Source organism: Musa acuminata, chromosome BXJ3-9, assembly GCF_036884655.1.
Source record: "Musa acuminata AAA Group cultivar baxijiao chromosome BXJ3-9, Cavendish_Baxijiao_AAA, whole genome shotgun sequence".
NCBI lineage: Eukaryota > Viridiplantae > Streptophyta > Magnoliopsida > Zingiberales > Musaceae > Musa > Musa acuminata.
Window position 1 is genome coordinate 13134423 of NC_088357.1, and position 22719 is coordinate 13157141.

Consider the following 22719-nt stretch of genomic DNA (forward strand, 5'->3'; position numbering starts at 1 on the left):
TAAAATAATGAGTCAATCATAATATGCTGAGTTGATAGTAGACTCTCTTTATAGAAAATGAATGTTAGCATAGAAAGATCTGTAAAAGAAATACAAGTTAAAAGCAAAGGCAGACCTGGTCCATAAACAGTAATGAATGCCAAAAATGCAGAGGTTCAAGCTCAATCCACTCAAAAAGTTCCCTGTGAAAATAGCATCAAATCATAATAACAGAAAAAGGTAGATAGAATGCTTATTAATCTTAATAAGTCTGCAATGACAAACCTTGTTTGCAGTGTTCTCAGCAAACAATCACAATATGCTCTAGCAGCTGATAGTTCAATCTTACCCGTGTCTATAATGATCTTAGAGAAGTTTGCAAAGATGATGGTGGCTCCTAGTTTTTTAAACTCAACCAGCAGCAATGCAAACACCTTTTTCATAAACTGTCAATGCTCATATGAAGAGAAGCAAAATACTTGAGAGCTTGTTTCATAATATCTGCTGCAGAATATTGCATCAAGTAGACTAAATAACCAGAATGTGCAACTTACCATGTTCAGGACCCGATGGAGGGCAGGGTCATGAAGTTTTGACATTGGGCTGAATGACAAATGTTAAATGTTAGCTTGAGAAATTGACAAAATAATGAACATTGAGTGCAAAAGCTTTCAACTTCTCAACCTGCAAAGCCACCGGTAAAGATGCTGCAATATTCCATCAGCAAAGGCATTACCAGAAGCCACAGCATCTGATATGCATCTCTGAATTAGTTGCTTTAGTACTTGAAATGCAGGCGCACACGAGCTAGCTTCATCATAATCAGTTTCGTTATCATGAGCAGGGGGATGTGAGTCAGATTCATGACAAAATAGGGATCCCCCATCCGTTTCTTCCACTAGACTGCTCTTGAGAAGAGCATTAACAGCTAGGTGGTGAATCTGCAGAAGAGCAAGCATTAGCATCAACTTTATGTAAAGTTTGATGATGTTAGTCTAACCTTCAGTTCAACTGCCACTTTTCTATATGCTCCAGGATAACTGGCAGCTGGTTGGTTGACCTGTTTTCAGTCATAATACACCATTGAGTACAACAACAAACACTGAATAATACTGAGAACGTTGATCTTTGATAGGCAAATATTACTTCCAATAATCATATATACTTTAAGAAAATATTTGAGGATTATGTTCTTCAAGAACTATAAACATGAGAAAAAGAATAATGTAGTGATTTGATAAGCTGTCAGTAAAGCAAAATTATCTTCAGTGTACCGAAGTCCTTACTTCATCAGCAAAGCATGTATCTCCCTCATAAATGCCCCCAAAATCTGGAATTCCATCATCAGATATCCATAGTACCTAAAAGACACTCCAGGAACATCTTAAGCCATATTGATAATAAGCAATGAAGAACTTAATTTTGTAAATGTGGAAATGTATATAGTACATTGACTAACTCAATTCATGTAAATAGAAATTGACAAACCTAGAGAAACTAAGAGCAGCTAGTATTTATACAAAAAGAATGACTACAAGAACTTATTTGTATGACAAGTCAACCAATATGAAAAAAAATGCAGAAATCCTCCTCATTTATAACGTTCTCACTAAAGCGTTGATTGACAAAGAGGATATACACCAGCAAAAATACGGTCAATTTTTTAAAACGTAAATACATATTTTTTTCAAAGACTGCTTAAAAGTTGATACTTTCCATAAAATCTATTCCAACCACATTGAAAAAAACAATCAAGAAATTCATTCAGGCAAAGCCTTTAATTTTTTAATTAATGCCAACACAAGCCATTTTGTAGGCATTTTGACTTGTGATAACTAGTTTCACACACTTTAGTAACTGTCTCAAAATGAACTATAGCAAAAGTTGCTTTTGAATCAGATGGTCATGGGACAGATTCAGGCCTGCACTATTCTACATTATGGATTCAACTCATCTAACCTCACACAATAAAATTAAGCAGGCCATTTATGTCGGACAACAAGCAAGAGCTTTCATGATGAACTATTTGTATCATAAAGAACCGAAAATCGATAAAATTACAAAATCAAGATAACAAAGCAAAAGAATCCCAAGTACACATTTGTGTGAAGTGAAAAGGCCAACCTGTTGCTTATCACGCAATGCCCTAGAGAAGAAGACATCAGCAGTAAATAGAAGCCAATCAAGTTCAAAATTCCCTAATGGCACCTGTTTGATCACAGAACATGGACATAAAATTTCATAAGTGAACACTAGCTCAAACATAAAGGCATAGAAGTGAGAACATGATTATTACATGTGCATATCTTGATAGCAAAATCCTTTCATTAAACCACTGGGATGATGCAGCACATCTTTGCATGCTAATTTTACCAGCTGTAACTTGCCATCCAAGAGCCTGTATATGAATTCAAGTAAGTCAAAGCTTGCTGGATGTGCATAATTACAGAGAAAGCAAGAACGATTTGGCTGTCATGGCATCTTCAAGAATACCTGATAATTGCTATCACAAGCATTAAAAGACATAGTGACACAAGGGAAGTCTTCCAGAATTCTTATCCTTGACTTGAGAACTTGAAACCCTGGACATTCTATGATACCAATAGCAGGTTGAAGATGTTGATGCCTATCACAAAATTTACAATTAGATTCCTGTAAACTGTAGTAGAAGTGAAATATAAATATAATATGAAAATTCTTTATTAGGTTTTTTTCTTCCACAAGAATTCTATCCTAAAGAAGTTTGTGGAAGTGAAAAAATTGTACCATTCTAGAAAGCTTTTGTGAAATTCCTAAATTCCTAACACATCATATAAGAAACTACCACTGGATAAGTTGGATAAAAAGAGAATTTTACATAGGATCCATCTCTATATGTTCAAATAACATTTCAATAATATGTTACCAGGTGACCATCCAGTCTACCCTGTACCAGATCGGAACTGCCCGAAAAAGGACAGTCCTCTTCTCAGTCCATGCCTGGACAGGTCCAGGCAAAATAGGGTTCCTTGCATGTTATACCAAAAGCCACATAAATTGACTTGAGAAATATAATATAGCACCCAAATACTGAAAAAGGGAAGAACCCTCCAACAAATGAGGTACTTTTTCCCAGAAAATTAAAGATCGATGTGGACTATTTTGTCAAAATCTGAATTCTAAAATCCAAAGAAGAGTTTTAGAAAAACCTGTGTGCAACTAATGTTCTCTGCAAAATTTTGCTTCCAACATCAATTGATCGGACGTACTCAACCTGAAAAGAGTGATTGAGATGTGTTAAAGAAAACTGGAAGATAGGAAGATAGAATGAGCAATCTATAAATAAAAGTATGACAACAACCATACCTTAAAGGTAGCACTACCATTCGTTGGAGGTTCAATAGATAATGCATGGCAAGCTTCACGAAATTGTTTCTCCAGAATTGCTGATGATAGTTCTTTGTTCTGAAAAGGGTTTACAACAACAACAGATATTGTCCAAGATGTGGGGAAGTATATAACGTATATTGCCCTTCCCTCCGAGAAGCTGGCACCAAAACAAGAAAGATTGGTGGGAACATATTGTAGTTAACTTGAATACGGCAAAAAGGTAAAAAAGTGTGTCCAGGCACAAAAAACATAAGTTGACACTAGAAGCATGCTTCTTCCTAAAGGATTGAATTTATTATTACTTGCAAATACTCCATCTTAACCAAATAAACATAAGTTGACACCACATCCAAATCTTCTTAGCCTTAGTTTGCATTAAATAAATTCTTAGTAAGATAAAGTTACAATATTGAACTTAAGGAATATGCTCTAAACATGATGTCTTTTATGCTCTAATAAGCAAGGTTCGCCGAACCGTACCGTACCGGCGTTTCGACGCTGGCTCGGTACGGTACGGTACGGCGTACCGAGCGGTATACCGAGGTGTACCGCTCGGTACACCTGATTTCACCGATTTATCCCTCCGAAAATACCTGAAAATTAAAAAAAAAGTTAGGATAGAGTTTTCAAGTTACAAATAAATATAGTAATAGTATAAGTTTAGCAAAATCAATGTAAATTTGGTAAAAATAGCATCACATATCTTTTTCGGGCTTTGAGGTAGTCTTGTTCGAGGTTCGTATTTCAGCTCGTTATAGATTGAAATATCTATAGAAAAATCAGTTGAATTGTTAGACTATTTTGTTACAATATAAACTCTAAAATTCAAATAAATTAAATAATCATATATCTAGATATACCTGATTGTTAATTCTACCACCAAAACGAACGACGGGCCTCCACGGGTGGTGGATCGGGGTCCTCGATCCGATACATATCAATATGATACTTTTGTTGGACCCAATCATGAAATTGATCCCATGACATAGTGTATTGATACACTGTATGTCATTGATGCATCAATGTGATACTGATCGTAGATTGATCGTCATAAATCATATTTGTCCGAGGCAGCTCTTGAGGCATATATTGGTGTTGTTCTGTATCATGCTGTTGCTCAGAGAAGGATGACCAACTATCACCATACTGTTGTTGCCCATATGATTCTTCATAATACGATGGCTGTGAATACGATGAGTCTCTTTCTGTGTCTATATCATGTATGCTCTGTCGCATTTGTTCATATTCATCCACTGCCTTCCCCTTCTCCTTTCCCTTCCGCGCATAAACTTAACCAGTACCTTGTCGAGTTTCATGATCTGAATCTTGAGTGGCATGTGTAAAATATTGCTCCTCAGTCCATTCACCACCCTCAAGTTGTGCAGACGAGACCAACGACTGCCCGGTATCACCGCCATCATCTGTTGAGGCACTGCTATCCGTGTTGCTGTCATGTCTCTGGACCGAACGAGAAAGAGAATGTGATTGTGAAGGTGTCTCGTCGCCCGACTCGATTCTTTCCAACGATGCAACTGATGCTATTGCCTTCCCCTTTGCCTTTGCACGTTGGGCGGACGAGTGTGACCGTTGGGTATCGGTAGTTCCTCGAGCAATTTAACTCATACCTCTTGATTAGAAAGTTCTTCCTCTTAATCTTCCCAAATTTACCTCGATTGAATTCACAAATCGTTGTTTTATAGAGTTTATGAGAGAAAAGAAATGTTTGAGAGAGAGTTTAAAAGTGTATAATGAAATAGGGGAGAGAAGATTAGTTTAAATAGGAGGAGAAATGGCTCCAACGGTCAATTTGACCGTTGGAGCACTGTAGCACTGCTACAGTGTGGTAACGGTCGATTTCGACCGTTACCGAGTGGTATCGGGCGGTAACGGTCGAAATCGACCGTTACCGAATGGTACCGGGTGGTAACGGTCGAAATTTCGACCGTTACCGCCCGATACAGGCTTTTTTTGGTGTACCGCCCGGTAGAGGGCAGTCCGCGTACCGGTCGCCTCTCGGACCGGTACGTACCGCCCGTACCGGGCGGTACACATCGGTATGGCGAACCTTGCTAATAAGTGACAATTCATCTATCAGATTATTTACTGAGATATCATAAAAATCAGTATATAGATGTATACACAATTAAATCAGTAATACATACAAAGCTCTCCTGAACCTCAATTATCCATACCTTAGCAAGGATTAAAAATACTGGCATACCTGTGGTACAGATAAAAGTAGGTAACTCCTTGTTCTAGATAAGAGCATTCTGCCGTAGTCTTCATATGCAACTCATCCAGGTTCCAGCCATCTTGAGCATTTCGCAATTTAGCAGCTTTGTCTACTTTGCAAACACAACCAATCTGGATAATAGCATGAAATTCTAATGGCACCTTTGTCTCATATATCCCCTATAAAGAGTTAAAAGACAAGCAGATTCAGATTATTCACCAAAAAAAAAAAAAGTTAATGTGAAATGTGCTTGCGTGACAGTCTTTTAAAGGAAATAATAAGATTGTAAAAACCATGTCACAATAATAACAAAACAGTGAAGCAAGTCTAAATCCAACAAAAGAAATTAAATTGGAAGACAAAAGAAACAATGAGGCTTAACTGATTTTATTTTTGGAACTTTGATCATATATGGGACATATAAGTGAACAAGTGGCACCATTCACTGATTCACAAATAACAGAAGATAAGAAAGTAAATTACTTGCTCATCATAAAGAATTGTCTTTCCAGGTGACCAGAATGATATGAAGTCATAAATCTTCTTTTGGGAGTCACATTCATCAAGCTCATATCCATTATGGTCCGTTATATATCAGCTTAGAATATTTGATAAACCTAGGCCTATACATAGTGAACTTAATGTATTTACACAAATACAAACAAAATGTCATCAGATTTAAATAGACCAACAACAATGAGATTGAGCTATCAAGTCACCTAGAGCTTTGAGATCAGCAAAACAAAGTTTCTAATTAAGATCTCTTAGGCTTATCTCCCTGACATTGTAAACTAATTTAATCTTCTATTCAGTTTGTAAAATGTTTTTCAGTTCTCCAATTTTAGTGCACATAATACATATCAAACTATGAATGTAAAATAGATTATATTTATTTACTTAATATTTAGTATGGTTGGATAACCTTATCTACAACCTCATGACCTAACATGTATAATGCATATTTTTTTTACATTAGTTTGAACACCGAGACAAAGATCTAACATATAATAGATTGAAGTATTATTTATCCACTATCAAATGATGGAAGCATAACCAAAAGTAACACTAAAAAGAAATATGATGGATAAAAGAAAAAGATGATGATGCTGTACAATGAAAAAAGTAATAGCAAAGTCATTTGCTAAGATTTTAGGAAAACAACTATCTTTAGTCATGCACAAGAAGAATATTTTTCACCTCAACTTCTGGATCTGCTAGGTGAGCGGCAAGTTTCTTGCTTTCGGCCCTGAATTGTTCTTCACTAATAACAACCTTAAAAAGAACATGTTTAATTTAATCAGACCGATAATAAAAAGAAATATAAACTCTAAAATAACTTTTTGGTTTAAAGACTAAAGCAAACTATGATATTTCCAGTTTTTCACTATTAACTATTAGTTGTAATTGATTATAAAAAACAAGGAGAGAGAGGATTTGAGAAACAAATCCAAGGATACCTCAATGAGATTGAAGTTAGGTCTGCTATGAGGAAGAATCTTTTTAACACGCCTTCCAGGAAACTCTTCTGTAATAGGAGCTTTAGAATTGAGATAAAACACTCTTGGAACATTTATTGGGACCTTATGCATGGTGCCATCAGCAATAACCCAGGCATAAAAGTGCCCAGGTTGTGTTCTTGGGACAAGCTGTAATATCTGTTTCAGGAAATTCGACTCAGTGACATTCACCATGCACAAATTTAGAAAAGTTCAATCAATGTTGACTGGCTCTATGTCACTACCTGCCAGTGAGACCGAACAAGACTTGATTCATGTTTCTTGAAGAATCCACTGACACCAAATCTCTGGCTATGCTTGTACTTGAAACTTGAGTCAGGAAACTTAGTTGTGCCAACAGGTTCATCTGATATATTTGTGCTACCCAATCTGGCAACCAAGAAAATGCCAGGTCAAACTGAGTAATGTACCTTCAATAACATTTACATAACCCAAAATACTGCGGTGCTCGTACTTGAGGAAATTCTCAATTATGCCAGTCCATTAATTCTTAAGAACATAATACAAAATATTCTTCATCATAATTCATTATTACGGATTGAATCATAATACTTTTGTATCAATAGTGTTAATAGCTTGGAAAATACCTCTTGGAAAGATCTTTTCCCTGATTCAGACTTCCAAGGAAGAATAAGTACTGCTTTAACATATGTAGGAAGGACCACAGAAAAGTCTGCTAGAGTATAACTATCTACTTTAATATATTAGGAAAAAAGACCAGGAGGCGAGCACTGAGAAACAACTATTAGCAATGTGTGTCATTTAACATATAAATAATGTATATATGATTAATCAATTGACAAATTAAATTTCTGAAAATATAAAAAAATAATCTAACTAGATTCAGTTACTGGAAAGATCATAAACCTTAACCAGAATAATGGTGCAGGAAAATCAAGAACCAAGATGCAATGCACCTAGAAAGATTCAACTGGAAGTTTCACAATTCCAGACAGCTAGCAACACGAAGAATCAACAGAAAGTGTGCAGAAGGTTCACATATAACACATCAGATTTTGAATGCTGACAAGTGATAACCAAAGAACAAAAATAATATATTACCTGCATCTCTTCCTCTCTTCACGAGAGTCCTTCCATTTTCTCTTCTTCGTTTCGAGCCAAGCTTGATAATCAATGGTCTTATCCACATTTTCACTGGAAATACCATTATTACTCGATGAAACTAGCGATTGATTTGACCCAAATAGGGTGAGATCTTGCTCCTGGAGGTCAACAGGCATCCCAGATACTGGAGAAGATGGTTTTCTTGAATTGATTTCTCTATTGAATTCAAAGCTATGAACTACAGGTCGAGGTGGAAGTACTCTAGCACCATCTTTGACCAAAATTTCTTCAATATCCCCAACAATTGTCTCATCTTGAGCCACCTGATCTCTTTTTGCTGTATTAAAGATGTCAACAAGTTTACGCTGGCGAAAACGATCCTCTTTCTCGCAAACCTTCTTGTGCAACCAATCCGGATGGACCACTCTTGGTACAGGGTTAGAAACCTGAGATAAATTGGGTTTTGGTCTGAGTAAATCAAGAAAATGTTCAACAAGAATGATGGTTCAAACCTTTTGCATTGCAGCAGGGATGGTGATAATTTTTTGAATAGCTGAACTAAGTCGTAGCGTGTAATAAGACCAATCAACAATAGACCGAATGCCCACATCAGAAGTTATTTTACACCACTTGCGTAAATAGTACTTTGCAATCTCTGCATATAGAAGAATACATGTGTTAGATATGTGTTCAAACTTCAAACTAGACCCATCAATCTACTTAGCACAGATGTAGGAAAAAGCAAGGTTCACCATACCATGGCCCGATATGAGCAGTACATACCGATCCAATAGGGGACTGTATAGGCAGTACATATCGGTCTGTCAGTACGCCCCACTATACCATATGTCAGTATGTACTGTACTGACAACCAATCAGTACACTGGTATGGATTGGTAAGGCGAACCATGGGAAAAAGAGAACAATACCTGCATCTGTTTCAAATATTGCAACAGGGACTGCACGCTCACTTACTGGAGTTCCCTGCATGATTAGTTTGATAAAAGGTCATATAACAGTCTTGACAAAGCATGCAATTTTTTTCATTTGTAGTAAAGTCGATACAACAATTAGTTAAAATATAGAAAAAGCATATGAAAGTCACTTAGAAATATTATAGTAATAGAAATATCAACTACCTGACTTACCAATTAGTGAAAATTGAAAAAGAAAACAGAAAAAAGAAAAATAGCAATTAGTTCCTCATCTCAGAAATAAAATTTACAACTAAAAGAGATAAGTTAATGCAATTGATATGAAAAATGATGGCATTTTGTAAGAATTTGTTCAACAGTTATCATGCTATAAATTTCTGTTGAAAAATTTACTTACAATCCGATATAGACCAAAAAAAATTGACTAACCTGTGGTTCTCGAGCGACTATATATTGGCAATGGAGTCCTTTGTCTTTAACCATTGCATCTCCCAGAAAATGAGCAAGCCTTTTTGCAGTAGTTACAGCACATGATTTCTGTTCCCCATAATCAACCAATGATTTACTCATTGTGCTCGACTCTGAAATATAATCAAGAAGCTCACTGTCGGCAATATCAATGCCTTGATTCTGACAAAAACAAAAACTGTTAACTACATAGACACTAAATGTCAACCAGTTGTTCAAAAACCTAAGGGTAACAGCAGCATTGTAGCTTACATCTAAAAGATCTAGCCAGCGGTTTGCAACAGATGCAACAGCTGCATAGCATTCTTCCAAGGTTGATCCATGAAGAAATTTGTCAAAAACCTCAGCCTGGTAGAAGGACATTTGTGGGAATTCATGAAGAATTTGGACATGTGCTTGCTCAAATGAGGCTTTATTTTTACAATAAGGTTTGTTGAAAAAGAACTATAAGCTTACAGCATGAAGGCAGAAGCAGTTTTGATATTATGTTTACAACTGTATGTGACTAACAAAAGATTTGGAAGTAGGCATCATGCAGAGTGTAGCTAATTAGATAGCAAATCTACAAGATAACCTTCATTATATATTTGGAGTATCCAATTCAGATAATCAACTCCATTTAAACAACATAGTATAAGTTATGATTCTGAAAGGTTTCGATTTGGGCCACTTGACTGCACAAAGTTATTTGCCAAAAAACAAATTGTCTAACAGTGCAAGCATTAGATATCATCCATGATACCATAAACTAGTCCCACGCCAAGCATGGGTTATAACTCAATATGCTATACAAGTCACCACTGACCTCCAGAAAACACCATTTAGTTACTTGCTATACAAGGAAGAAATGTTCTTCTGGCTCCATCATTGACAAATCAAGCCAATTTTGGACTGCTGCTCATAATGTCATCCGGATTTCAATTGAAATAAATGCAAATATTTCTGATGGTCCACTAATATTCAAGATTTGATGCCCCACTCTAGGAAAGACTTGATTTGACTAGGGTTAGACATTAAGTTAATATCATTTTACTAAGCTCAGACAGAAGTTAGGTATAATCCAATAATTAATTGTGGTCAAAGATACATATCATATATAAGGTATTATCACAAATCAAAAATTTTCTTCTCTTCATAAAAGAAAAAGAAAGTGGATTGTGGCTACAGTAGAGATTGTTGGAACATTCACCAGCAGCAAATGTCTGCATCTAACGGAATAATTTTAGTTAAAATGTCTATTCCTTTTCATCAATTTCCTAGAACATAAATCTGACACCATCAATTCATATTGATTAGCCATGATTTTCCAGAAGACTTTAAAATCCTTCTGTGTAACTACCCTCTTAGTGAAAAAAGAGGGCTATTATAATATATCATTCTTGATAGTAATCAAATGATCATCTATTTTTATTAAGTGAGAACTGACCATAATGAGATCACAAGATTTAGCAAAAACCAAAACCATAATTCTCACTTATGATTCTGCAACAACTGTTTTATCTACACTGATCCAAAATATAGCAAAAATTGTTAGTCTGCTACAGATATTAAACCACGGATGAGCACCAATATGATGGTCCAAAATATACCGGGCGGTATATACCGGTCCGACAGATTATCGGTACACGGACCGCCCGGTACCGCTACAGTGCTACAGTACTATACTGTAGTATTGCTACAGTGCTACAGTATAAAAATAAAAAAAATATTCGGTATGCCCTGATGTACTGCCCGGTACACTGGTACCATACCGTACCGAGCCAGGGTCGGAACGTCGGTACGGTACAGCGAACCTTGGTTCCAACTATTCTAGTAAATTTCTACCTGAAGTTAAAAGTACTTTTCAAACAAGTGACTATATCAATGATAAAAATGGCAATCATAATACTTGAACATCATCATGATCATCCAACTCCTTTCAACCAATATAGAATCAGTCATGGAGCACCTCCCAGAAGGCTTCATAAAAATTGTGCATAAACTTATGTCTGGCAATTAACTGGATATTGACTTTCAAGAGCTGAAGCAACGTCCTAGTTTAGATGAACACTGGCATTAAATATAGAAGATTAAGTGAAAATGGTCTAGATCAATAAGCTTTGGAAACATGATCATACCCAACAGCAAGGCACAACCAAAAAATTAACCAACAAAACCATATAAGGCTACCAAACAATTAAAATAGCAATAGCATTCTTATACTCTGTTCCATGTGAATATAATGATTACTTACATTTCTTTTTTTAATCATAAAGTGCCTATCATAACTCAGAGTCATTCAATAAAATGGACATCAAAATTCTACCAGAGAGAAAGATACCTGGAATACTTTTATGAGCTTCAGCTCACCTCTGCGTTTGATCTCAAAACCTTTGAGTTCTGCTAGGGTGCCATCATAATTGAATACTGCATATCTCTTCTTGATTAAAATTCCTTCTGCCTTTGAAGCTGGAAGGATCATTGCCTGCTTCAGAGAAACCGTCACAAAGACGTACATGGAGAAACAGTTATACCTTAGAAACAGAAAAAATTGCAATTTGCTTGCCTTGTATGGCCCGTCCACTTCAAATTCAATGGAACACTCACTGTGGGTTGTATAAGTTCTGGTGACAGGATCTTTAAGTGTCTGAGATAGTGACATCAGGAAAGCAAACAGAAGTTAGCAAGACAAGTAACACCAAAATATTAGACAATCTTCCTAAAGATAACAAAATCATATAATATTTGAAGTAGGAAATGATATAAAGAAAAGCATAACCTTAGCTAAATCTAAATGCAAATTGTGGTTTGTTTATCCTCACCTGGTACTGATCATTAGTGTTGTTTCTGGCAACATCAACGTTAAGCATAACACACGGATAAGAAATTGTGAATTTCTTTCCATCACTGAAAGAAATGCAAAATTGCAGTCAGGACTTCAAAAAGTAAATAAAATAAAAATCTGAATATCTTAAACAGGAAATATCACAAACATATTTTAACCAATCAACCTCACTTGAACACCTAGTTTGCAAGAAATTTCTCCACATTAACTAGAATTCTAGATGGTGCCTAGTCAACATAGAATCTAGATACCAACACTGCCATCTAACAGAATGAAGATGAGAATTTTAGGAAAAAAAAAAGGAAAAAAGACTTAAGGGGAAAAGGTGAACCAAAGTAAACTTTTTAACTGGCGATTCTTGGAATGCAAGTAGGAACTAGGAAGCACACATTCATATACTAATCTAACTTGAACATACTATTACATATTCGAGACCCATACTGATATACAGCATAGAGCACGGATTGAAATTCTTACTATACCGAAATTTCGAGACTTATTCGGTATGGTACGATACTGTATACCGAGTGGTATATTTCGATATACCGCTCGGTATATATATATATATATATAAAGTTTATATATATATAGGGAAACCTCTCGGTTTACCTCTATGTGGGGTGACGTCGTCGAGGCGACGTCATAGATAAAAAAAAAATTGCGACGTCACCTTCCTTCTCCGGCGACATTGCCTAAAAAAGATTTGCAAGAAACGTCACCCGAGAAGAGAAGAAAAAAAAAATCTTCGCCTCTCTCTGCCCCGTGACGCCGATGCATCTTCTCTAGCACGCGGATGAGAAGTCGCCGACAGACGAGGAGTAGAGCGGCGATCTCTAGGTTCTCCCTTTTTTTCCTATTTCTTTCTTCCCCTTCTCCCTCTTCTTTCTTCTCCCTTAGTCACCGTCAATGATAACGCCTCAATCAACGACGATAACGCCTCAATCAACGGTACCGCTCAGTAGCGGACGGTCTGTGTACCAGTCTGCTGACGGACCAGTACGTACTGCTCGGTACGAGCAGTATCATTCGGTATTGTAGACCTTGGCACAGACTACCAATTCTGACTACATATACGGACAGTTGTGAGTATGTGGGCAAGACTCAGAAAGCCAAACGTAAAGCAACAACTCCATGTGAGCAAGTCAATGTACAATAGACACATAAAGTACATGGGTAAAAGTGAAGACAACACATATAGTACAAAGTATAAACCACGGTTCAAAACTGTATGTGGGCAAGTCGAGGTACAATAGACACAGTATGTCAGGACAAATGAAGACAATATGTAACATGTGTAGTGCAAAGTACAAACCCTGGTTAAAAGCCTTGCCTGACTGAATAGTACCAGGCTGAACCAGCACGCAGTTTGATCGAGTTTTCTTTTATTTCTAAATTTGATAGCTGCTGCTATCCTTTTAATTAAAACCTAAAAAGTTTGATCCCAGTGGCTGTTCATGTCTGAGAATTTAGAACAACCACCCTCTCCCTCCCTCTCATCCCTGCTCCCCGGCACTACTACCTGCTGCTCGTGCTGCTCGCAGTAAAACTGCTGCCACCTGCCTGTTACTCTCCTCTTTCTCCTCCCCACTTCTTGATGCTAATTATAATGTGGCATTCCGTGTACTCGTATGCCCATACATGCTGGATCCATACCAGTTCGGTCAGGGTCCAATCAATATCAAAATTTTAAAACTTGTTACAAATAAAAAGATATATAGTTTGTTTTAGATTTTCATAGATGAACTTAACTGCAGCTATATTGAGAATTTACAGAATGATATGCTTCCATTTTAGAAAAAGAATTGATTGATTTTTACTATGAAAACTTGCTCAAGTTGTAAGGTAGAAGAAATGTGAAAAGGTTCAATTCTATGTTAGTAATAATAAACAACAGCAATAGTGAGGCAAAAAAAGCAAATGCTGCCTCATATTTCCTGTTTACGCAGCGACATATGCAACCACCAGTTTTGCATATTCGACAATATTGCATATCAGGACAGTATCACTTTAAGCAAGGAAGCCAGAAAAGCTTAGTTAAAACTTTAAGAAATTAAAAGAACTAAACTGTTTTAACAGCCTCTTACGGAACATAATTCTTTCAGCCAATTTCATCATCTTTGTTCAGATGTGTTCGGTATCATGAAGCAATAGTAAGCCAAAGTAATATCCTAGTTTAGTGTACTTAACTTTTAAGAGCATCTCTGCCATGTATTTTGCCTATATCTAGACAGATCGATGGATGATAAAATGATTTGTTCAAGAAAAGCAGCTACTTGTTAACCATATCTAGACCAAAGCTCCTTATCTCACTAAATTTGTGCATCACCAGCTTCCATATTCAACATATGCAGCAAATGAGCATAGGTATCAAAATCCAGATAAGTATACTCCAACTTTGAGCAAACATATATTGACTCTCAGAATGACAACTAAAAGAAAACTATCTTGTAAATAAAACCAAGGAAATTCCTAGTAGAGCCTTGTCTTGGAAGCCCAAGTATAGATTGCACCTGGAGTAGAAAATTAATAGTAATGCCAAAGAATCATAGTAAAGCCTGGGCCACTTAACCTAGAGGTAAAAACCTTATCCAACAAGTGAAAAAATAACCAAGTATGCAAATCATGAAAACACATGTTTTGATAAGAAGACAAAAAAAAAGCAGTGTATGACACTTGAGGAGAAACGAGAACAAAAGGAACTTACCTTGTTTTAAATGTAAAGTTCTCTGGAAAAGATCCTGGAAGCGCACACCAAATGCCATCTGTATCCAATTCCAGTGGCCTCCCAATCTTTTCAACAAGTAAACGAGCATTTTGTATAATTTTTGCACCAGTATAAGTGACAACTCCTGCCATTTCCATTGAGTACCATCTTGCACCCCTTTATAATTCACATGAAGATTGTCAATAGTATCCACTTGCTATCATCAGGCCAAACTAGCAAAGTAGATCCAATCACATTAAATGTATATGATCAAACATATTACTGAACTCACTTGCGCATGACATATCCATAAAAGGAATTGAGTATACATTTGTGAGCGAGTTGTAAGGAATCATAGAGGATAACCATATCCTGAAATGTCAAATGAAATAAGCAGATTAATATAGTCCCACGTTTATTCTTTAAAAAATAATTTGACTCTAACCTGTGCTTCCTGAATGTTCATTTGATTTCTGCTAGTTTTTGCATCTGCCAATTTTCCCTTCCATACCTTATTAAGTCCTTTGTATTCATACCGTCTGTCCCGGAAACTGAAATTTGAATAGATTTTAAAAGATTTTATGAGTGAATGCATGCACTGAAACAAGAAGGATTTATGTGCTTTCAAAGAGTAAAAAACTAAAAAATTTGACAAAGACTACCAACCCAACATAAGAAAAAAAAAGGGGAATGACAAGACTGCTGCAGACTTAACCAAGTACCAAACAAGCATACTCAAGGAACCAAAAGCTAATACTAACAGACCTTCGTACTGTGTCAACATAAAAGGGATTTTCACGCATGCATATCCCTGCTTCTCTAAGCTCTGTCACAGGCTTGTCCAGAACCCTTTTATATGCCTGTTTTGTGTCATCACCAAGTTATTTATGAGTTTTCTTAAGAGGAACAAAATCTCTAGCTAGGGAGTTGTCTGTACCTTCTGACAGTACTTCTTCAAGCGTTCTTTCAGCCTCAATTGTTGCTCTGATTTGGGGAGATCAAGAAATGGCATTGTTTTACCATCACCAAATTCAACAAGTTCTGACTGAATTTGTTTCCTTATGTAATAGTAATCACTATACACAGAAATAGCATGTTTTCATATAATAGTACTGAAGATGCTTTTTCTAAAGAAAAAAAATAAAAATACTAAAATCGAACCTCTTCTTGGCCATGTAGGTCTCTCCTCGCCAAACCCATTCTAGTTTACGTAGGCAATTTTTTCCTGGACGATTAAAGTCACATGCAGTGCAGACTACATCTGTAACTATTGATGGAGGCTGCAATTATTAATAAAATTCAGATATTTCATCAGCATTACATAGACTCATAGATGTTCTAAATTTTTCTTCATAAAAAAAATCATTAGTTGGAATATATATTTCAAATAAAGTGGCAGATGACTAGCATAGAGCAAAAATAATTTAAAATAATCAAGTCAGTAAATACATTATAAAGGTGCTTTCATGTACATGAGGTGACAGTGTATTAGTTTAATAAATTCCAATTCAGATCCAATAATTTATTTAATTAATATACTTTAATTCAGATATAATGACAAGCAAGCAAGCTAAGGATAACAAGTATATTCAGGAATCTACATGATGTACAGCTGGTCTGATGTACAGGATAACTAGTACAGTCAGCAGTACACAATCAAATCTATTTTTAAGAAAGATAATGTTTTCCTGGGTATTCCCAGGTCAAAGAAAAATATCTAAACACATTTCCTCATACTGGTTTGATTAGTAGCCAAGATAACTGGAATGGACTTCAAGCTATGAAGTCAAAATGCAACTAACTGGAAGCAAATAAGATTAACCACATTTTTTTCTAAATAAACTATTTTTTCAATCAAGTTTCTTTGTGTCAAAATAAGAAAATATTGCTTCAAAAGCTCTATTAAAGAAACAAATATAATGACAATGTAATCATAGCAGGGTAAATCCTGTTGAGCACTGTATAATAGTACCTGAAGTCTGTTTGTTAAAATGATGTTTGGATACATTGCAGCAACATCAAGATGATAAATAAGTGGGCATTCCTCACATGTCGGATGATCCCGCAAGAAGATAAGCTGCAAATTGAAAGTACCAAAAAGAAGATAGTGAGCTCCACAATGTATTCATTCATGTTAGCAAATTACTAGTGCGAGCAAGTGCAGGCCACATAAGTAAATTCACCTAAGGCTGATAAGAATTGGTGAAAACATCATTTCATATATATTTCATATGATACATTTTTTTGTGTAATAAAGGATAATAAGCTTCGCCGCATAACAGCACAATACAATGGCCAAGGAGCAGCTATTATAGATCAGACAAGTAAAGCTTCCAAACAAGAATGCATAAGGAAAAGAAACCACTTAATTTCTTATTACGCATAAGCTTATAATATGGATGCCAATGACAATTAACAATATAATGCCTCACCCCAAATCCCTTTATGCTTTGTATTCGTTGATTGAAAATAAATGCATGAAAAGCTCAAAACACAACATTTTATTTGATCAAAATACAACAGAAAAAGCGACATTAATGTGACATTTGAAACTTTAGCATTGAATAAACAGTAAAGAAAAGGACCTTTTCCATTATAGCATTCTTCACATCTTTGTAATTTGCAATTGATTCAATGCTCATTTTTCCTTCCACTGTAATTGCAAATTGAAGGTCACGATCCAGATTTCCAATTAATTGCTGAAAAAAATTCTGGTGAGTACAAAATCTCATAGAGTCACACAAATGAATAAGCAAAACTTCATGGAGAAAGATTTCAATCCATGAAAAAGTTCATGATGGAGGTGGAAAAATAACTGAGGGCAAACTCATTACTCTTTGAACTAAATAAACAAAGGCACGACTAAGATGGTTGAAAATGGAAAGATCTAGAGAAAGTATGCACTCATATATATATCTGCAATGCAACAAGAACAAAAAAATAAATAGTCAACAGTCAACCCACAAGGGACTCCCTCCTGTAGTGTCCACATCCACAAGCTGTGACAGATCCATATCAACATGTCTGCTAGTCAGAGACTTATTAGACTCTTGAATTATGCTATCCTGATGTGGATCCTAAGGTTTCTTTTCTTCTGAGCCAAACTAAAAAATTTCACACTATAACTACATTACAGTGTAATACCATTTTGTTTTCCTACAATTATTCTAGGTTCAATTGGATAAGAAGAGTGAGTCAATCTCCTAATCTGATCACACTTCTCTTCAAATCAAGGTTTTGTTACAATCTAATACTTAGTTAATTTCATTTAATTAGCTTGATGACAATGTATATTTTCGCAAGATTTAGTATTTAACGACTAAAAAGAGTTTATTAGTCCATGTATACATAATTAAGGCCTAATTAAATAAAGAATTAAGAGTTCTTTGATGGATCCATATAGAAAATTTTCTACCTTTGATGCTTAGCCACTAAGCAATTTTGTTTCATATCCCATTGATTTGTATCTTAGATTTAATTTATTATCATTTAACTTGATTGTAGAAACCGAGAAAAGAGGAGAAAGAGACCTGAAATCTGATTTTTTTTTTTTCCTACTTCCTAGCTGATAAAAATTAGTTTTTACAAAACCTGATAACAATTGCTATTTGATTAGTTATTCCAACTATTTAATCTTATTGTTTTTCTCATTTTTCCAGTGCAATAAACGTCCACTTCTTGTCTCAAAAAATACACGGCTAGAAAATTTAGTATATGTTTATATCAGATAGCTGAATATGTATCCTTTGATTAGATATGGAAAGTGGAAACAGATATGGGTTTTTCCAATGTCTAATCGCTATCCAATCTTTTCACAATAAAAATTTTGAATCAATGTAATGTACATAAATAAATTATTTAGATCCTGATAGGAAAAGGGGAAGCTACAATGTACATGTGGTACTTATTAAGACAACTTCATAAAGTCAGGAGCCATTTAAGAAGAAAACTTGGCTTCCTTTGTAGTGCAAATAAACCATGCCTTTCATATTAGTTTAGACATACTATAGATCAAGGACTTCTATACCACCCGAAACGGTATAAAACGGGCAGTACATATCAGTCTGGGAATGGACCAGCATACTTCAACAAAACCACGAAATTCCACACAAAACAAATTATTGGAGAAATCCCATGACACAGTAGTCATGTTCTTATAGAGTAAAAATGGAAAAAACTAGAGAACAAGAATTAAGTACTTCCAAGACATTACCATCAAAGCTAGAGGTACCAGTTTAGCTCAGTAAATGTGCAAAATAATTGAATGGCATTTATGCATGTTATACTTGGTTGTTGCATGTTTTACAAGATATAATAAATTATATATTTATAAAAGCCAATCAAAAAATCTTAAAAGTTAATTATTCAAGTATGAAGTCTAATAAAGCCACCTATCTATCAGCAGCAAACACAATTAAAGTTGTACCTCATATGCAGATGGATCAAGCTGGAACTTAATAGGAAGATCTGACCTAAAAACACCACTTTCAAGGCATTCAACATGCCCTCCAATATATGTTTCACTTTCTAGAGGGCGGTTGTTGTAGAATTTTTCAGGATCAGATTGGTGCTTGTTAGGACAAATAACATTAGCCTTGTATGCCTGTGTACAGAAACAGAATTACAATGTCAGATAAACATCAAGGAACAGAAGAAAGAAAATGATCACGGAAGCATATGTTGATTGCTAAACTTGAGTTCATTACTGCTCAACATCATAACATCATATTATTTCATGTAACGTGTTATTTCATTAATGACTTCTATTGGTAACAAAATTTTACATGTCAAACAGAAATAGCTAGCACATGCGAAGTTTGACTGATGCTGAAGATTAATAATCGAACCAAGAGTTAGCTCCTTCCAGAGATGCCTGTCCACAAAGTAGAATATCTACTGGAAATGTTGTTGTTACTCTTGAATAATTTAAGAAGCAAAATATCAGTGCTTAAGTTGAACAGAGAAAATTGCCGTGTTTTATGTGTGTTAGCCAATCTTTGTAAGTATTAAACAGAAATACAAATATCACAACTGTTTGTACAAGTGTTTTAGCATAGAACCACATAATCACAAAGGGAGATGCACACAGACAAACACATGACAATGCAGACAACTCTTCTGCTGTTGTACTGATATATGAAAACAGTTTTAGGATGCATACATAAGTGTCCATGTACGATGCATGTGGGATTTACATTATACAAGTTCAATCATGTTAAATAGAATTCTTATTTTGGTCAGATATTCAACATATTAGATGACATCAGAAACACAAAATTCGTAATCCTTCTGCATTGTTCTATAATACTAGTACGGTAGTACCCCACCATATTGGTTAGCAATTATGGGGATTGAACATCCAGCTAAACTAAATTAGCTCTGTGAATGGGGGATAAAGTGGATCAACAATATCCATCTGAATCCTTTTCTGTGCTCAAGTGGAGCTGGATATTACATAGTATGTTATCACCTACCCTTATTCATATAGAAAAAATTTATATACAAATAGTGATGCGAGTCAATTTAATTCATATTTGAATATATGAAAATGTGAATATATTCAAAATTTTCAAATTTATCCAACTCAGAATATTTAAGAATGCAATTATTTCTTAAAAGTATAAATTTATCTAAACTATCTAAATATCTTAGTCTGTGAACAACTGAATATATCTCAAAAGGTTCAGTTTATCTTTACTTCTTCAAGGATGAAATGTTGAAATATCATAAATGTTTAGGTGTATATACCTAAACATGCATTAATAAGCCTCTAATTATCCATTAAACATAGTACAATAAGCTCATAAACTTTGTAAGAAGCCAATACATGGTCAATCTAAGCTAATTCTTCTTAAATACTCTAATTATGTCTTAATTAATCATTAGTCACCAGTGTATCATCATTGAATAAAACTATTTAAGCTAATTACATGACATGATAAAGAAAACATAGAGAGAAGCTACATGCCTTCAACTGGAGACATGTTCCACATGATAAAGAATAAAAGAAAACAAAGTAGTCTTGTGGAGAATTCTAGTAGGATATATCTGGACCTCTTTTTGGAGACATGTTCTCCATGGAATTTGGACCTCTTTTTTTCATCCAGGAGGATATATCTGGACCACTGGCAAGTGGTATGTTGGAGTTGGAACTCGGAAGTCTGTTTAGACCTCACCAAATCATCATTGACATCTGTAAAGTCACACATGAAACTTGATCTCAAACATCAAGCATATGCACGTTCTTACCAAAGATAATGGTGGGACATTTGGGCCTTGGTTGTATGCCTAAACCATTAAGTATCTTGTAATTTACTATTATCAGCATTTAGTTACATGTGAGGTTTCATGTGGAACTAATTGATCTCATCTGTGATCAGAAGTACTGTTTGGAATCTGGATTATGGACTTATTTTGCCTGTGGATGTTTAGTTGGCTATTGTTGTTGTCAAATGTTTAAATTGGCTACAAGCCTACAATTAATATCTTCAATGCTAGAATGTTTTTCTTGAATTATGATCAACACCAAAATCAATGCTAGAATGCTACAATTCACGTCTTATTATCACTTTAGTCTGGAATATGTACTTTCCTGAAAGTTGCAGACCTTATGGTGAAAATTATGTATGATGTTGTGGGTGTCTGTAAAACTTATGACCTTCAGGATATGAGCATGAGTTACTGAAGATCACTTGTTATAATACAAGTTGAGTTCAGTGCTAAAAAGAACTAAATGACCATTAGAAATTTAATTATGATTCTTATGGATCCTTCAGGTTCTGTCTGAACCCAAGTCTAAGGACATGTCATGCAAATTAATAAGTTTCACTTTCTGACCTTGTTAGCCCAGGGATGGCCACTATATCATGGACTTACCTAACCAACCCTAAATCATGGACTAAAGTATCATGAATATGTATGTACTAGTCAAATACCAAATGGAAACCCCCTACCCCGGTTATAGTGGACTGATATTCCAATGCATGTTGATAAGTGCTGTGCATCAGTGGACACATTGGCCAGTTCAGGGCATTGTGCACCAGATTCTATGTACTGTATAGTGCACTACCAGTTTAATCTGTGTGCTTCATAAAAGAATGAATTGATTCTTCAAGAGCACACAAAAAGTTTTGTAGCATGAAGCCAACCAAAAACAATTGAATAAAAGGAGCATGCTAAAACTTGAGAAACCAAAACATTAATCATTTCAAAACAACATATTTATAGGAGTATAATATCAATGCATTACATATGATAACAGATGTAATGGAGTGACAGTAAGCTTGCACTGAGAAAAAACAAACCATAAACGTACCTGCACCATAAGAAGCATTTCACAAAGTGTTCCACTTCCTTTTCGGAGGACCTCATCTGGTGGCATAGGAATTATAGTTGCAAGAGAGAAAATGAACGGATGAACATATGTCATATATAGAAAATATGTTGCCACGGCATCTGACACAGAATATGATGCCATCATCTGAGATAACATCATGGAAAATTAAATTCAAATAAAAAACATTATGAACAAGAATCAAATTAGAGCAGAATATATAAAAAATCAACAGAAGCTTTGTTCCTCATTGTTTGGTTCTCTGTTTTTTGTTCTCTATTTCTTTTCTTTT

At 35.3% G+C, this 22719-nt stretch overlaps 1 protein-coding gene across 1 annotated transcript in view; it reads right to left on the bottom strand.

Moving 5' to 3' along the window:
• Positions 1–22719, bottom strand: part of LOC135650271 (DNA polymerase epsilon catalytic subunit A-like) — a 36950-nt gene that overhangs the window by 2830 nt on the left and 11401 nt on the right. The window contains exons 13-45 of the mRNA XM_065169558.1: positions 22410–22574; positions 19521–19697; positions 17680–17793; positions 17067–17171; positions 16256–16374; positions 16032–16170; positions 15860–15954; positions 15540–15645; positions 15387–15466; positions 15095–15271; positions 12368–12452; positions 12112–12192; positions 11887–12030; positions 9819–9914; positions 9528–9728; positions 9093–9147; positions 8676–8818; positions 8161–8609; positions 7323–7467; positions 7039–7236; positions 6779–6853; positions 5570–5760; positions 3325–3505; positions 3168–3232; positions 2473–2605; positions 2276–2377; positions 2104–2187; positions 1266–1340; positions 980–1039; positions 664–920; positions 534–582; positions 265–425; positions 116–182 (exon numbers count right to left, since the gene is read on the bottom strand). Of these exons, the coding sequence (XP_065025630.1) occupies positions 116–182; positions 265–425; positions 534–582; positions 664–920; positions 980–1039; positions 1266–1340; positions 2104–2187; positions 2276–2377; positions 2473–2605; positions 3168–3232; positions 3325–3505; positions 5570–5760; positions 6779–6853; positions 7039–7236; positions 7323–7467; positions 8161–8609; positions 8676–8818; positions 9093–9147; positions 9528–9728; positions 9819–9914; positions 11887–12030; positions 12112–12192; positions 12368–12452; positions 15095–15271; positions 15387–15466; positions 15540–15645; positions 15860–15954; positions 16032–16170; positions 16256–16374; positions 17067–17171; positions 17680–17793; positions 19521–19697; positions 22410–22574 (4374 nt within the window). The remainder of the gene's footprint in view (positions 1–115; positions 183–264; positions 426–533; positions 583–663; positions 921–979; positions 1040–1265; positions 1341–2103; positions 2188–2275; positions 2378–2472; positions 2606–3167; positions 3233–3324; positions 3506–5569; positions 5761–6778; positions 6854–7038; positions 7237–7322; positions 7468–8160; positions 8610–8675; positions 8819–9092; positions 9148–9527; positions 9729–9818; positions 9915–11886; positions 12031–12111; positions 12193–12367; positions 12453–15094; positions 15272–15386; positions 15467–15539; positions 15646–15859; positions 15955–16031; positions 16171–16255; positions 16375–17066; positions 17172–17679; positions 17794–19520; positions 19698–22409; positions 22575–22719) is intronic.